The sequence below is a fragment of the Pinus tabuliformis genome, chromosome 9, assembly GCF_031772625.1.
Source record: "Pinus tabuliformis cultivar Carrire ecotype Pingquan chromosome 9, CPIR1, whole genome shotgun sequence".
NCBI classification, from domain to species: Eukaryota; Viridiplantae; Streptophyta; class Pinopsida; order Pinales; family Pinaceae; genus Pinus; species Pinus tabuliformis.
Window position 1 is genome coordinate 2011509461 of NC_142307.1, and position 17947 is coordinate 2011527407.

Here is a 17947-nt window from a genome sequence, read left to right on the forward strand (position 1 = left end):
TCAGTTGCGCTTACAAACTTGGGTGACTTCTACAGTGAGTTTTCCTACTAGCTGTCCCACAACCTATCCTAGCTTCGATGAATTGTGTCTCCATTTGTTGGTAACCCCTTCCCGGCTCCACTCTTTCTCGTGCACTCGGACTTGCAGCCCACTAGCCTATCTGACTGCCCTTGGACACAACTACATACAGTCTTTGCTCCCTCACACAACCACACGACCTCACTCTTCTGTTGCAGGCGCCTCACACACTTTTCCACTGCTAGTTGAACCACTCGCAGTTTGTTCGTGCACTATTTCTATCGCTGACATGGTGCTTTATGTCGCGTCGATGTTCAACTCCTGATGGTACAATGCCCCTCGACTAGGGACCTACGGATTGTTGCATGGGTTGATATGGCGACTCTCTTTTATCAGTTGATGGCCCAATCCAGCTTGTTACCTACTGAATTCTTGCTCCCTTTCTCGTCGGCTATTTGCCTCTCGGTAGTTGCGTCTCTACAACTATCGTATCACAGTTGTACAATCTGGTTTCCTTTGTTGCAGGTCAGATGGTTTGGTGGCTCATTATCTCAACCCGACATTGCTGGCTCTGTGACCCGGCTCCCTCGCTACTGTCGTGGCCACTAGGTGTTGCCACTTTCTTGCCTTATGTTGTGTGCATGACTGTTGGGCTACCCCTTCTTGTTGGACACTTCATCCGCTAAGGGTTATGGTGTGGAAGTTGAACAGTCAAAGGCAGTCCAAGAGACCTTGGAAGATGAATCCAAGAGTCACAAGAATGTATTATAAATGTATATCATGTGAATAATATCTGCATTCAAGGCTGATCCTTCATATCTTCTGTCTTTGCCATAGTTGTGTTTAACATGGTATCAGAGCGGGCGTTCTCCTTCCCTGCTCCAATTTGAGCCAATTGTTTTGTGGCCTCACTACATGTCTGTTTTGTCTTCCCTGTTTGTCAGGGTGCAGACCTGCACCAGACCGTTTCTATATTTGTGAGATTCTACACCTGCACCACTCTAACAAGCTCCATTGGTTTTCCTTTGCTTGACGCTCCTGTTCCGAATCCTCTCTCAAATGAATGTCCGACTTTTGTGCATGTTAGCTTTGTCCACAGTCTTGAAATAGCAAAAAAAAGGGACACTCTCCTCTTACTCAACGTGAAGCTTAGGGAAGCCAGCAAGAAAGAATTGTATGAGTGGAGCTTTGGCTCGTCATAAGGAGGATCAAACTCTTGCACAGTTGGAGGCTTTGAGGAGCTAAAAGGGAAGATTCAATTCAACTTTGTTACGCTTCAAATAACCCTCCTTGTGATGTTTATTAAACGTTACTTCCTCTGTCTGTGACTCCGTCCACTATGCGATCGTTCTTGTATCTCTGTGTCCATTGTCAGACGCACTCGACCAAGGGAATGGACAAATTCCTGTTTTCTCCAATGGATGTGTCTTTTTTGCCAACCTGCGTGTATCTCTCTCCTTCGCAAACGCTGTAATGCAACAATGCTCAAAATTTGTTGAACCCCTTGTCTCTCCATAACTAAAATTGCTTATGCACTTGACTCTACCTTCTCGGCCAACTGTTAACTTTTTTCAATACAATCAATTGTTCTTGCGGCTCAAACCATGCAGTGTATGACTCCACCCGCACTGAGAGACCAGTGGACTTCTGTGTTACATTGCATAAGTTCCAGAGTTTTGCATTTTCACCTCTCATCCCACAATGTACATCTCTCCTCTTGTCATGGCTCCAATGAGTTCATCAGAGAATTCGGTAGGGATTTAATTCGCCTACACGTTTGAGTTTGGCATTTGTCTAATTTTTATGAGCCATAAAGCATATTAGCCTTTGACTCTGTTATGACATCTACGATTATGACATCTGAGAGAATGCATTAAGGATTAAAGGGTGTTCTTTGGTGTCAACAACAACATTTTGCATGGTCAATCCGCCGACGATTCAAGGCTCTATCTAAACTGTCAACAACCCACGAACTGCCACCATTCTCAAAATACTCCTTAACTGAGAAGTTTCTAGTAGCAACTATGTCATGAAAGTCGAGTCTTGCACGAGGACGGTCAAAGTTGCCAAAGGGGAGCCCATTCAACACATGCATTTGATGTGGTATCATATTTTACAACTGTAAGAGCATTTCTTTGCTGCAACTGAACTATAATCCTCACCGAGTCTTTGCACCATCTATGCTTCTCAACATTGCACTAAATTCGTCCCTCCATCCAGAACATTTTGACTACATTTGCGTTGAATGTGTTGCGATGTGTTTAGAACCTGAAGTTGTAGTTTGTTAAGAGAACACTGCATTTTTTCTCGTGTTTGCTACAAGTTTTTCTTGTGCTTGCTACAAGGTAGAAATGTGGAATAGCGTTGGTGGAATGGGCCAAATAAAACATATCCATGCCCTTTAAATTACTCTCTTCCAAATTAAGGCTTTGTTCGTAGTGTTAAAGCTTTGAAAAGAACTTCTAGAAATGAGGAGTAGAAGTCTAGTGTTTATTAGTAATATACGAGCAAGGCGTCCTCCCAGCATTTACATCGTTCCGTTCTGTTTTTTTTTGGAAAGTCGTTTGTATTATAGAATTTGACAAGCTAAAGGTTCATTATTTACCAATCAAAGGATTCAAAGTTCATTATAACAATAAAATATTATTATTATTAATTATTCATTTATAATAATTAATTTATTATAAATATTAATTATTTATAATAATTAATATGAATAAAATAAAAATAAAATAAAATTATATAAAATAAATTAAAAATTTCTAGCCGACTCTGTGTTCTTCCTTAAACTTCTTCCTCATTAGTATTTATTCTGCCTTATTGCTCTTCTTTTATCATCATTCTTCAACCTTGATGATGGATCCCACTTGGGATTTGAAACGTTGGTATAAAGATGTTCAAACTGTGGATTCTCCGATCACTGATTCAAAAGACACAAACCACAGATCTCTTAAATCCAGGATTCAAAGTATTATCAAACCACTGCATTTGTTTGGAATGGTTTCACACTTAAGCAGCGAGTTTCCGTTTTGATATAAACTTGTATATGTTTATAGCAACGATTGATGAGAGATGTAGTGAGTGAAGAAAAAGAATTATGATGTACCAGTGACCCCAGAGTTTGAAATTATTGTTTTAGAGAAAAGTTTAAAATCTGCAAGAAGCAATGGTGTATTTTCGGTAAAAAGCCGGTACTTTTCATTTATTAAGCCTTTTATAGCTTCCACTAGTCTTTATTTTCGTTGAGACAATGGTGAGACTTAATAATTTTTTAGAGTTATTAAGCACTCTAATCCTGTCCACCACTGTAGACACAATGAAAATAAGCAAAACCACTCTTGCTGACATTCAAACATGTCTACAAGATGCTCAAGAAAAGATTGAGTTTCTACAACTCGAATCTCAATTCCAGCGAGAAGAGCTACAACAAAATAGACATCATTCTGGCCCTGTTTTTGTTCAGAACATTGAGACAGACTCCCATCAGCGACAAATCAAAAATGTTGATCTCGTACCCAATGAAGGAGCAAATTTGCAAAAAGAATCATAAATTCAAGATACACTTCCCAAGCCCATCATCAGATCTTGGGAAGAGCTTATCCACAACAAGCACATAATTGGTCTTGGATATGACAAGGATGTGTCCTTTCATATTCCAGATTACTCAAAGCCCATCCAGTTTCAGAGTGTTGGATTTCTTTATGATAGTTCATCTTCAGTTGTTCCAGATCCTGCTCCTCTTCCACAACAACCACAATAGAATGTTAAATGCCAATATTGTGACAGAGTTGGCCATATGAAACATCACTGTTTTGATCTTCATCCATGTGAGCACGGTCATAAAACCACTCATTCTTCAAACAAATGCTTAAATAACAAGCCTCCTACAAGAACAAAGATTGACCTTGGATGGATCGCTTCTTGGCAATGGGCTTCAACAACCAAGAAGATATTTCAGTCATATGACAAACTTTTTTCTAGAGTATTGAATAGACTTGTAGTTGAGTTTTCTCCATCATCTCACCTTGTATCTAACAGGGGGGAAGCGATGGTCATATACAAGCTTCAAAGCCACATCAAGTGAGCATGAACCACAACTTGAACCTGTTGCCCAATTCAGAGTTGTATCTAGAGACAAAGATGCCCTTGAGCATGCCTTTGGTTGGTGGTCAGCCTTAAACCATCTATGCGGGGTTGATACCTCCCTTTTTAGGTTGAGCTTCTCTCTCTTCAAATAATTGGGGACACTTTCTCTAGCAGAAGACTTCAACTTCTTGCTAGTTCTGGAAGAGTTTCAGGAATTGCATTAAGCATTCTAGAGTTGGTGGTCATCCTTAAACCACCACAGGTTGTAGACCTCCCTTTTCCAGGTTGAAGGTCTCCCTCTCCAAAGCATTAGGGACACTTCCTCTAGCAGAAGATTTCAACTTCTTGCTAGATTTGGAAGAGTTTTAGGAACTGCACTAAGCGTTCCAGTGTTGGTGGTCATCCTTAAACCCCCACCTTATACCAACATTTCAGAGAGCACATTCAGCCTAGTGCTGCCATGCATTTGGTGGTCATGCTTAAACCACCACCTTATACCAACATTTCAGAGAGCACATTCAGCCTAGTAGTGCCATGCATTTTTGCACATTTTGTATTACAACTCTCTTCTTGGACTCATACATACCCCTTCGGATTAAGGGGGGAATGTTGGATACTTAATCCACTAAGGGTTACGGTGTGGAAGTTGAACATTCAAAGGCAGTCCAAGAGACCTTGGAAGATGAGTCCAAGAGTCACAAGAATGTATTATAAATGCATATCATGTGAATAATATCCGCATTCAAGGCTGATCCTTCATATTTTATGTCCGACATAGTTGTGTTTAACACTGCTATTGGCTGCTATGACTTCTTTCCGTTGTCGTTGCTGGCCTTCACAATTGGTGGCCCCTTCGACTTACTCGTCTGACGGCTGGGTGCGCTGGCCTGTCGGCCAATCAACCACCACTTTTTTTTGTTTTTAGGTTTTTAATTTATCTTGAACTCAACCTAATTCAATCCTTTAAGAAATCTGCTTTCAACTGTCATATGATATGATCTTGACCCCCTTTTAAAATTTTTTCCTGCCTTGTATGATCACGATGAAACCTGGCCCCAACGATCTTGTACGATCCTGGCACTTGTGATTCATAGCTTGATTCTCTTCAAAGTTTAGACTCCAATACCATGTTAGAATTCCTGCAAACCTAGTACCCGACTCTTAATTCCTAGAAGATTACAGATCTATTAATTAATTGCATAACTAAGTTCCTAACACAATAAATTTGGTAGAAGAAAAATATACCAATCTCAATGACGAAAAGCTCACACAACAAATTCTACCCAATGTCAGTGCTTCATTAAAATTATGAATTTACTTGGGTTCCCTTCTTGGGAAAATGGCCCAATTGAGGAAAAACATATAACAATTGGATGCGATCTCGTTGATCAAACCCTCCTTGGCTGATTTGGATCTCCTTGTTGCCCCCTTCCTTGGACACAACACACTCACAATGATGCCTCTCTCAATCTTGTATGGTGTGTCTTATCCATCTTCTTAGCCTTGCTTTTATAAATTTACATTGAGCTAAAGCCCTAAATCTAATCTCCAAAGTGATTGATGACTGAGATTAGATCTCACCTCACTTGAAAGTTGAGATCAAGGCCCGAGATTAAAATATAATCACTAAAGTAATTTACTTTACTTTTCCTATGTTTACTTTAACTCAATAAGCCAACATAATAATTATGTGCTTTTCCCAAGTCTAATCTAGGCTAAGTTGCAAAAACAATTTACTCACACTAGAGCAAGTGTCTAAGGAGACTTTGGTCAACTTCTGCTGCATGCCTAGACACTTAGGCCTGTGTAGAAGTACTTGCTTGAGCTACAAACATCAACAGAGGCTTCTAGGAACATGTCCAAAGGGAGCAGGTGTTCAAGGATGATTCTGAATTAGGTGGTAGGTTAGGCTTCTAGTTTAGAGGGAGCAACTCTTCAAGTATGATTTTGAATCAGGGGGCAGGGAAGGCTTCTAGGTGGATGTAGTTCAAGGTGGCAGAACTACCCCCCTCGCTAAGAAGGAGCGTTCATGTTTGTAGCTCGGGCAGGTAATTTTGCATGGCCCTAAGTGTCTATGCATGCAAAAGTCAGCCAATGTCTCCTTAGGACTCTTGCTAAGTATTGAGTAAGTTGCTATTGCAACTTAGACTAAGTCTAATTTAGGAAAAGCACACAATTAATTATGTTGGCTATTGAGATAAAGAAGCTTAGGAAAAGTAAAGTATTTACGTTAGTGATTATATTTTAATCTCAACCGTTGATCTCAAGTGAGATAGGATCTAATCTCAGCCATCCATCACTTTGGAGATTAGAGTTAGGGATTTAGCTCAACGAAAAGTTATAACAACAAGGCTGAGAAGAGGAGAACGACACAGTATACAATGCCACAAGCCATTGAGAAAGATATTTTCTCAAGTGAAGAGTGAAATGTGAAAATTTGGGAACCCAAATCCTATTGCAGCAATTGGAAATTATTCTCTTAGTTGTTAATTAAATTTAACAATTCATTTACTGTTTCCTACAACAAATACTGAATAACTCACACTGCAATCTACACAAATAATACTACAGAAGAATAAACGCTGGAAGAATAGATGCATACACTGTTAGGATATTCCGACACATAGGAAATAGTTAAGTATAACTTGGTCTAGTATAGAGTTAGGTAAAGTGTGTTTCTTTACTATGTACATTTTGTAACTTACAATTCGACGGTCACGATATGTAGTGATCCGACGGTTCATTCTCTCCTCGGTATTATCGACACTTGATCCGTGGCTTAACACCCGATTGGTCCATGATCTCTATTTAAAGAGCATGGAGGGTCATTTGTAGGTTAACCGTTCATGAGAGAAGCTTATGTAAATTTTCATTCTTTTATTAATAAATTGCCTGAAGTGGCCGCGTTGGCTCAGGCCGTGGACTGTTTCCCTCTTTGAGGGTTTTAACCACGTCAAAAGTACTGGTGTATTGATCTGCGATCTGTTTGTGAGCGGTGTCCTTTGGTGTTCTGTCTGAGGAACTTACCTTGTAAATTCCTACATGCTATCAGAGCTATTTGAGGGCCGCGTCCGTTGGTGATCCAAATCTGAAGCCGGTAGAACTGCATCCGACTGCCGTTTCCTAGATCTACTGTTTCTGACTGCTTTCGGGCTGAGAGGACTGCTCTGTTGTGTTGGGAGCATCTGTTCCAGTGAGGAACCCCTTTCGTTTCACGCGAAAAGGTTTCCGGTAGCCCTAGCTGCGTCATTTTTAAGATCTGGAGGTATACAGTGTTTATTTGCAGTTTACAGTTATTTTCTCTCTGTTTATTTCGGTTTCGGTTTATTTAGCCTTTTTTATTACCAGATCTATACCTTTTATTTCTGCGTATGCTCTTTGCCCCGCGACTCTATGCGATCTAGGCAAATCAGAAACAGAAAGGAAGGATTTTTCTTATGCGTATGTTCTTTTCCGCTGCGCCTTAGTGTGATCTCGGAAAATCAGAAACATTGAGGAAAATATTTAGTTTCCGGCTAAAGCTAACTTCGAGCCGCAAGGTTCGTTTTTGAAAATATTTAGTTTCCGACGAAAGCTAACTTCGAGCCGTAAGGTTCGTTTTTTTTTGTATGTCCGTGTTGGGTTTTGTGTTTTTTGTTTTGTAGGGAAAAAGAGCTTTCTCAAAGCAAGCACGCAACCCAAAGCTTCAACCCCCCCTCTCTCTCTCTCTCAAACTTTTGTATAGCTCACTTGGTTCAAAGCTAATTTATGAGAGTAGAGGTCTTGAGTTCAAGCCTCCTTTTTGTGGGGGTGGATTTTTCATTTCCGCACATTCCCGCACTTCGTCGGCGACTTCATCAATTTTTTTTCAAAAAGCCATAACTTCTTCATCCGGAAGCCGTTTTCAGAACCGTTTTTTTTGAAACAGCCTAATTTTTCGAGATCTTTCCATTGGAACACTTAGTTTCAGCATCTATAGCTTCAGTTTCTGTTAAAATGGAAAGTCCATGCCAAGTTATTCTTGACAGCACCAACTACTTCCAATGGTGGTCCTACATTGTGGATTTACTTAGAAGTAAAGGTCTCTACAGAATAGCCACAGGCCAAGAAACCAAACCGAAAGATGAAGATAAGGCAGCTAAATGGGAAAATAGGCAAGACCAAGCACGTGGGTTGATAGGGATGTCTATTTCTCCAGATCTTAGATTCCATATTGCAGAACTTGATGCTCCTGATGAAGCAATGAAACAGATTACTAAAGTCTTTGGAATTAAAAATGAACTTAGAGCCCATCAACTTGAAAATGAGTTGCTTACATTGGACCCCAATAATTTTTCTTGCATTGAAGATTTTTTGTCCAAGTTCAAGACCCTTAGACTTCTCTTGGAAGGTGTTAAGGTTAAGAAAGAAGATAGTAACTTTATATATTCCATTCTTACTAAGTTGGGACCAGCCTACTCTGTGTTTGTTTCCACCTTCCATTCTACAAGAGAAGCCTTCATTTCTCAAGGACAAGACTACAAGTCCCCTTCCTTTGATTCTTTTTGTGATTCTTTAATAAGAGAACAAGAAAAACTCTTACACCTTGGTCTTCTTAATCTTGGAAACTCTTCTAAGAAAGCGTTAGCCGCCCAGCAGCAACCAAATCCAAAGAATCCTAAGAAGTTGTATCCTAAAAAGAATGGTCCTAAACCAAACAAGGGTCCTAAGCAATTTCAGCCTCAAAATGAAAAATCATTTCAACAAAATGATAAGACAAATAAAAACAAAGGGAAGAAGACTGATAGACATTGCAACTTTTGTAATCAAGATGGCCACTTAGAATCCAAATGCTTTAAAAAGATGGAAGCCTTGGAAGCAGCAATGAAGAAGCATAACATCCATTTGGAGCACTCTTCAACTTCAACTTCATCTTCAAGAATGACACTTTCTACATGTGGTTGTCAAGCATCTCGGTCTGGCTATGCACTAAATGTATCTTCTTCTTCTCATTCTCATGAGTGGCTCATTGATTCTGGAGCTTCTTATCACATGGCCAAAAACAAAGCCATGTTTTCTTCTTTAAATAATTGTAACACCAAAAATATATATGTTGGTGATGATAGATCTCTTAGTGTTGTAGGGACTGGAACTGTTCATCTAGACAATGGTCAGTTTAATGATGTATTATGTGTTCCAACCTTATCATGCAACCTTCTATCTGTATATCAGATAACTCATTCAGGTGAAGGTAAAATCGTTGAATTTTCACCTCACGATGTTGTAATTAAGGACCTAAGAGATCCTAGACAGATTTTAGCTACTGGCATTGCTGATGATTCTACAAGGTTGTATAAGTTTCACAACTTTGGGTCATCAAATCTTCCCTCAGTATTTGTTGCTCATAATGATGAAGTGAGCAAACTTTGGCATGAGCGATTTGGTCACTTAAACTATCGCTCTCTTCAGAATCTATGTAAAGAAAATATGGTGACAGGTCTTCCAATGGTATCTTGCAGAGATGGTGTTTGTTCCGGATGTGTACTCGGAAAACATCATCGGGATAGTTTTGAAAAACGTGCCTCTTGGCACGCCTCAGCCCCTTTACAGCTTGTGCATAGTGATTTATGTGGTCCACTTCCAGTTGTTTCCTTCTCTAGCTACAAGTATTTCTTAACTTTCATTGATGATTTCTCCAGATGCACTTGGGTATACTTCTTAAAACTCAAGAGTGAAGTATTTAACATGTTCTTGGCCTTTAAGGCCTTTGTTGAAAAACAATCTGGACATCAAATTCTTAAGCTAAGATCCGATAATGGTGGAGAATATGTTAAAAACAACTTCATCAACTTTTGCACTGAGCATGGAATTCAAATGCAACATACTGTTCCATATACTCCACAACAAAATGGTGTAGCTGAAAGGAAGAATCGCACCTTAAAGGAAATGGCTAATTGTATGCTTCAATCTAAAGGGCTTAGTCTTAATTATTGGGCAGAAGCAATTAACTGTGCAAATTACATAATAAATCGCACTCCTACTAAGGTTTTAAAGAATATCACTCCAGAAGAAGCATGGAGCTCAATCAAACCAGATGTAAGTCACTTTCGTGTTTTTGGAAGTGAAGCATGGGCCCATATTCCAGATGAGAAACATAAAGCTTTAGAACCTAAGAGTGAAAAATGTATTTTTGTTGGATATTCTGAAGATGTCAAAGGATATAGACTTATTCCACTTAAGTCCAAAAATGTTATCATTAGAAGAGATGTAAAGTTTGCTGAAAATATATCAGCCTACGAGCCTAGTTCGGCGGATGTGCCACCTCTTCCTATCTCTTCTACTTTTGAAAATATTTCTTCTTCAGATGATGAAAGCGAGGATGACAATCCCCCCCACCTTCTCAGGATCCTCCTTCAGCTCCTCAGCTTCCAAAATGGGTCCGTGCTACTCGGGATGCAGCAGGTGATCTTGCCGGTGATCCTACAGATCAGTGACGTACACGTTCTCAGTTCGAGAGAGCCTCTTCTTTACTGGCTCAAGCTTCAGTGAATTATGGTCCTGACACCTTTGCAGAAGCTTCAGGCCATCCAGATTGGGAAGCAACTATGAATGAAGAATATCCTTCATTATTGGCAAATGATACATGGGATCTTGTTCCTCCACCAAAGGGACGAAAACTTGTTAGATGCAAATGGGTTTACAGAACCAAGTATGGACCAGATGGGAAAGTTGATAAACATAAAGCTCGTCTTGTTGCTAAGGGTTTTTCACAAGTTGAAGGCATTGACTACACTGAAACCTTCTCCCCTGTTGCCAAAATGAACTCTATCCGCCTTGTTCTTTCCCTTGCTGCCTTTTTCAAATGGGAAGTCCATCAGATGGATGTTAAATCTGCCTTCTTGCATGGGGACTTGCATGAAGAAATCTATATGGAACAACCTATTGGCTTTATACAAACAGACTCCAGCCTTGTATGTCGGCTTAAGAAATCCCTTTATGGTCTCAAGCAAGCTCCTCGAGCTTGGTATGCCAAAATGGATAACTTTCTTTTAGAAAATGGCTTTTCTAGGTGTTATTCTGACAATACTGTCTACACCAAGAAAGTGGGCAAGTCTCTTATCATTCTTGTTCTTTATGTTGATGATCTTACCCCGACTGGTAGTGATCCCAACCTTATAAACCATGTGAAGACTAGCCTTAAAAGGAAGTTTGAAATGACAGACTTAGGACACTTACATTATTTTCTTGGTCTTCAAGTCTTGCAATCCAAGGAAGGTATTTCCCTTTCCCAGTCCAAGTATGCCTGTGATATTCTACGTCATTTTCACATGGAAGACTGTAAGCCAGCCCCTTCTCCCTTTCAGTCTGGAGTCAAGCTTTCAGTTACTTGTACTTCTCCTGAAGTTGATGCTACCTTATACCGTCAATTTGTAGGAAAACTTTTGTATCTAACCCATACTCGTCCTGACCTTTCCTTTGCTGTTGGCCTTGTTGCTCGATTTATGCAAAACCCACGTGAAATTCATTGGAAAGCAGCTAAAAGAATACTTCGTTATGTTCGAGGTACAGTTCAGTTTGGGATTCATTACAGTGCCGAAGCATCTCCTCTATTGGTTGGTTTCACTGATTCCGATTGGGCTGGTGACCCTGATGATCGGAAGTCTACTGCAGGTTATGTGTTCACTCTTGGTTCAAGACCTATTACATGGGCTTGCAAGAAACAAGGTGCCATTTCTCTTTCTTCAGCAGAAGCAGAGTATCGTGGTGCCGTAGAAGCTAGTAAGGAAGCCTAGTGGTTTCGTCAGATCCTGTCAGAGTTTGGCTTTCAGCAGCAGCATCCGACTACACTTTGGTGTGATAATCAAAGTGCCATTCAACTATGCAAAGATCTAGTCCAACATCAGCGCAACAAACACATTGAACTGCACATGCACTTCATCAGAAAGCTCATCCACGACCATGTTCTTGAAGTGCAATATTGTTCAACCGATGATCAAGTTGCAGACATCTTTACAAAGGCTCTCACAGAGGCGAAGTTCACTAAATTTCGATTTATGGTTGGAGTTCAGGAAGTTGTCACAAAGGGGGGATAGGCTCTAGTGCCTCCTTCCTTCTCCTATTGTGTCATATTTGTAAATCCTTCAATCCCATCCCAAGTTGTTCTTAAGGGGGGATGTTAGGATATTCCAACACATAGGAAATAGTTAAGTATAACTTGGTCTAGTATAGAGTTAGGTAAAGTGTGTTTCTTTACTATGTACATTTTGTAACTTACAATCCGATGGTCACGATATGTAGTGATCCGAAGGTAAAGTGTGTTTCTTTACTATGTACATTTTGTAACTTACAATCCGACGGTCACGATATGTAGTGATCCGACGGTTCATTCTCTCCTCGGTATTATCGACACTTGATCCGTGGCTTAACACCTGATTGGTCCATGATCTCTATTTAAAGAGCATGGAGGGTCATTTGTAGGTTAACCGTTCATGAGAGAAGCTTATGTAAATTTTCATTCTTTTATTAATAAATTGCCTGAAGTGGCCGCGTTGGCTCAGGTCGTGGACTGTTTCCCTCTTTGAGGGTTTTAACCACGTCAAAAGAACTGGTGTATTGATCTGCGATCTGTTTGTGAGCGGTGTCCTTTGGTGTTCTGTCTGAGGAACTTACCCTGTAAATTCCTACACACACACACACAAATACACAGTTATTTTTGGACTAAGTTCCTGGAAAAACCCAACGCGGGAAAAGCGGTGCAACAACCGAGGGTTTTAATATTATGTAGTAGTAAATCTGAGTACAAGACTATGGATGCTCAAATCTAGCAATCCATACAGAGAAATCACTGACAATAAATCTAGTGAGAAAAATCTCACTCCCACAGGCGATCCGACACTGACCTTGGCTCAAGTTGAGCTGCTCTTTGCTGCCTCTGTGCAGTCACTGTGTCAGCCTATGCAGTACTACGTCCTACAACTCGGAACTGCTTTCCCTCTCGCTATCTAATCAACTGCTGTTTGGAAGATGGATCCTCCTAGCCTCTGGACTCTCTTTCTGACCTATGACACTGAATCACTGCTTCTCCCTAGCAAAATACGAAATCCCCTCTGAAGCACTACGCTGCCTCTATGTGGCACGCACTGCCTCTATGCAGTGCACTCATCGGAAGCTTCGAGCTCATTAGCTCTCTCTCGGGCAACTCAGCGTTGCGACTCAAGAAATCGATCTGCCAGTGAAATCGAACTATTGGTGTGTCTTCTCCAAACCCCATCGAGTTTCTTCTTATAATCTCTCGTTGAGACATCAACGACCATGATTAAAACTTAATCAATGGCTAAGATTAACTAGAACTCGATCCAAGTATTTTTCTAGAAGATTCTCGCCATGACTTAATTAATACCCTTTAATTAATCATATTTCTTAAGTTTAGACTTAGGAAATATTAAAAAACTGATTAATTATTTTAATTAAGTCGTCTAGGGGGAATTTCCAGAAACGATTTCTGGGTTTGGAGAATACATGTATTCTAGCCTTTCCACCAAATTTCGTGGCTAGAACACATCTGATGCTACAAAAACTAACATGAAATATTCAAGTGTGTTGGGTTCGAGGAAGGTGCAGGGGTACATCATTGGATATCCAGATCAACCAAGCAGATCAAGGACAGATCTAGTGCTTGATTACCTGGATCATATCTAGGGTATGTTGTAAATGTATTTTCCTTAGTTGGGGTGTTATCCAAGGAGAACAACCCAAGTAGGTTCAGCGTATTAAGTCAATGAAGAACTGTTGATTGGATAGAATTTGTATGTGTTACATGTGATTGAGATTAATTGTGTTATTGTGCTGCTATTGAATAATTGTATTAAGATATTGTGCTTTTGTTCAGTGGATCTGTAATAATCTGCTAGGAACTAATTGCCAGGGGCTGGGTTCAGAATTGAGCAACCAATAAGAGATTTTCTTTCATCTTGCTAACTTTTGCAAACATTTGTCAATGTTATGATGTGTTCTAATGAATGCCTCGGCTATAGAAACATTATATTGGTTTGCTATCTAAATAAACATCAACAATCTTTTTATCCTTGTGAATTACATAAACTTCAGCAGCAGTGTCAAAATTCTTTTGGAATTGATGTAAGTTGGTGTGGTTGTATTATAAAGTTTGAGGGCTTCTGGATGTATGTTGTGGGTTTCTGCTGATAGATGTTAAAAGAAATTAGGCTAGGCCTACTGGCTTTGACATTTGTGGTTACGGATTTTTGAGCTACATAGGATATTATAAAACGTTCTACTAATGGGGTTTTCTAAAAACAAAAGATGCCGTTTTATTGCCTATCATCTTACCTGGGAAGTTTTCCAGCATTCGAGGCTTAAATAGTAATATTTGCCAGAAAGTTAGATTAGCTATTGCTCATAAATATTCTTTGGTTTTACAGGCTAAATCGATCTAATACATGTTATAACAAATTGGGCTAGGCCTATTGTCTTTGACATTTTTGTGGCTAGACTTTTAGCTATATAGGATATTAGAAAAGGTTTTACTAATGGGATTTCCTAAAGATAAGAGACACTTTTATCGTCTTTCATTGTACCTAAGATGTTTTCCACCATTCATGGTTAAATTAATAAGACTTGCCACAAAGTTAGATTAGCTATTTCTAATAAATATTGTATATATTGACAGGCTAAATTGCACTCAAAACAAAGGTTGAAATCTAAACTGTGTTGGTGATGCTGGCTTTTGTGTAGCTAGGATCAGTATTGATATTCCCTTCTGATATCTATCCATTTTTAATTCTTGCTTTCAATCTCATTGATGTAGTTAATAACATGAAAGATGTGCTAACTTGTACATGAAACAAGGACTGAGATTTCATATTTTTTGTCAGGATGCTGTTGTTATGTAGGTTTGGTGTAGATCTCTCCCCTATAAAATATTGTTGAATATAAAGATTCTCATATTCCACAGTAAATAACATGCTATATATTCCCTTGTCAGATTCTTATCTACTGCAGATCTTCTGTAGTGCCTGAATACCCAGCTCACTGGCCCGAAAGTCAGAAGCTCTTTGATTTGGATGTTATATATCTTCATGATAAACCAAACCGAGACAACTGTCCACAGAAAGTTTACGATGCTCTTGTTGATGCTTTAGAGCGTACTACTGAACATGAGGGCTATATTTATGAGAATGGTGGAGGTCTTACACGTGTACTTTTCCGGCATATGTGCATTCTGTTGTCTCATCCTCAACAGCGTTGTCCTCAAGATGACATTGATATTCCGAAGTCTCTGATAAAAATCGTTCCTCCAAGTGATGCACCTGCAAGCAGTTCATCATCACGCAAAGAAGAAGAGAGTAGTATTACGTCTTACCAGTAGCAAAGGATCAGTACTCCTTTTGGTGTAAATTCAGTAATACTTGTCTAGCTCAATGTATATGGTTGACAGGTGTGTTCTATTTATATCAAGGATTTTGATATTGAAGATGTCTAGCTCTTCTGGTTAAACTTAGTGCAAATATGCATATTTTAATTTTTCTATTTGAGGTCTGATGTCGATATCTGCTTCAAAAATTCTTACATACCAAACGTGAAGTCACAGAACGATGACCTATTCCTGTTCTGATATGTTGGTTACACAATTATTGAAAGCTTTCTTCCTGTTATTTTTTTGAAATGTTGTTTTTGGTTGTTACCACTACTTGGAACTTACCAAAAGGAATATTATTTCAACACTTTGAGAATCTTCCTTGAAATAATAGCTCATGATATTTAGGTTGTCCGCTTTCTTTCTTATACTGAATGAGAAAAGCCCAAAATATTCTTTCCTAGTTGAAAATTGTTATATTGACTAAACTAAAACCCTTTCTGAAATAATTGAATTGAGTAAAGAAAATGCGGTCGAATTGATAGTCTGCTTTCTTTGTGCACAAATTCTACTTGTTTTCCATCAAGAGTATAAATTGTCACTAATTTTAAACACATTGCATAACTATAATTCTTAATGAAATTTAATTACATGGTTTAGTGCCTTATACTGGTTATGGATTTTAGCTAGTATTTAACATTCCAGTAGAGTTTATACTGTGATGTGTTTGGACATCGTTTTGACATTTGTAGGTAGTGATGTAAACTTTGATGTTGAGTCTATTGAAATTGTTAACCTAAGACTTAATTTGCACTTCTAGTTGACTAATTCTTATCTTCTTCAACATTGCTATAGCTAAAGTTCCATCCAAATTGATCCAAAAAGTACTTTAGAGCATATCTTGATCCAATTATTCGTGTTTAGCAAAATGGCTAGCATACTTGAAGCTTATTCCAAAGATGTTATTGAAATGCAATTTTTATTGAAATTATGGCAACAAATTAGTTTGGATTGTCATGTTACACATGAAAGGTAATACAAATGCTAAGTTGCGCTTTCTTATGTCTTATAGGATGAAAGTGGACATATGGCTCAACCAACTTTATCTTTATAGTCCCACATATAATATGGGTCCTTACAAATAATTGAATATATATAATATATAAGTCAAGTTACTATATATTTAAGGTTATTCATCAACATGCTAACCTTTGGCATTTGCAAACCTGTACTTATGCCTTGTATGCCTTTTAGGCATTGCTTCGGTATTTGCAAACTCATGCCTCATATGCCGTTAAGGTATGTAATAATATATGGTATGAGCCTTACAAATCTATAGGGCTTATGCCATGGGGTATTTGCATGGGTCATGCCTTTCGGGGCCTCTAGAGTGGGCATGCGAGGAACAAAGCAAGTGCAAAAGGAAAAATGAATGAAGCGGTTTGCTCAGATTTCTCATTACATAATTGCATGTCTCTGTGTATGTAAGCATGTTGTCTATAAAATTAGCCTTTGTTAAGTTGAAAAAGACCAATGCAACATATTGGGCAGTGATCATTTTCTAAAGAATTCAATTTTGTTAGTGTTGTTACATTTTCCTTGTTTTTCACTTTTTGATCCATCAATGATCTCCCTTTGCTTGCTTAAGACAACAACGTAAAGTCTTTTTTGCCTCTTAGAGTTGCATTTGAGTGTGTTAGTGGTAGATGAACACCCATAGAAAATCTGAAGAATTTGGTTTGGTGACAAAAGTGAGTTTGACTAAATAAAAGGCATGTAGATATTTTTACTTAAAGAACTCTGTATCTGTTTCTTATGTGAAGTTGGATGTTTCAGATTGCATGCCCACACTTTGCCCCCTTCTTTGCACTTTGTATTGTTGTCTCCATGTGGAGTGTAGAGCACTAGGGGAGGCTCCTTACCTTCACATTACCACATGTTTGATCATTTCACATTTATGTTCAACATTGTTGTTGCCTTTACATCCCTTATGCATTCCCCTATATGTGTAGCACTATTTCATAACTTTACATCACTTTCGGATGCAGACATTAGAGAAATTTTGAGGTCTGAAATGGGCCTCCTAAGGAATATTATAAATAATAATGGAAATAATAAAATAAGATTAGATTACATCATCAAATTTTAGACGGAAAAAAGAAAAAACTATTTTTTCAAATCATATTTTCAATTTATTTTCTTACGATTTTACTCAAATTTTGAGCAGGAGCATTCGTTGGATGCATAATTTGATTTCTCATTCAAATAATACCTATATTGCACACTTTCGTTGGATCCTACTAAACAAAAAATGAGAAATACATGAAAAAACGTGTTTGGACCATTTTTGGAGTAAAAAAAATGATTAAAAGAACTATTTTTTTAACTCGTATTTTCAACTTATCTCCCTAAGACTCTACTCAAATTTTGAGCGGGGACACTTGTTGGATGTAGAATTTATTCTTCATTCAAGGAATACCCATGTTGCTTACTTTTGATGGATCTTACTAC

The 17947-nt window shown here is 38.7% G+C and overlaps 1 protein-coding gene across 1 annotated transcript in view; it reads left to right on the plus strand.

Moving 5' to 3' along the window:
• Positions 1 to 15745, plus strand: part of LOC149157132 (uncharacterized) — a 42000-nt gene extending 26255 nt beyond the window's left edge. Inside the window, exon 3 of the mRNA XM_089439109.1 lies at positions 15065 to 15745. Coding sequence (XP_089295235.1) covers positions 15065 to 15448 — 384 coding nt within the window. The 3' untranslated portion in view covers positions 15449 to 15745. The remainder of the gene's footprint in view (positions 1 to 15064) is intronic.
• Positions 15746 to 17947: the final 2202 nt, after the last annotated feature.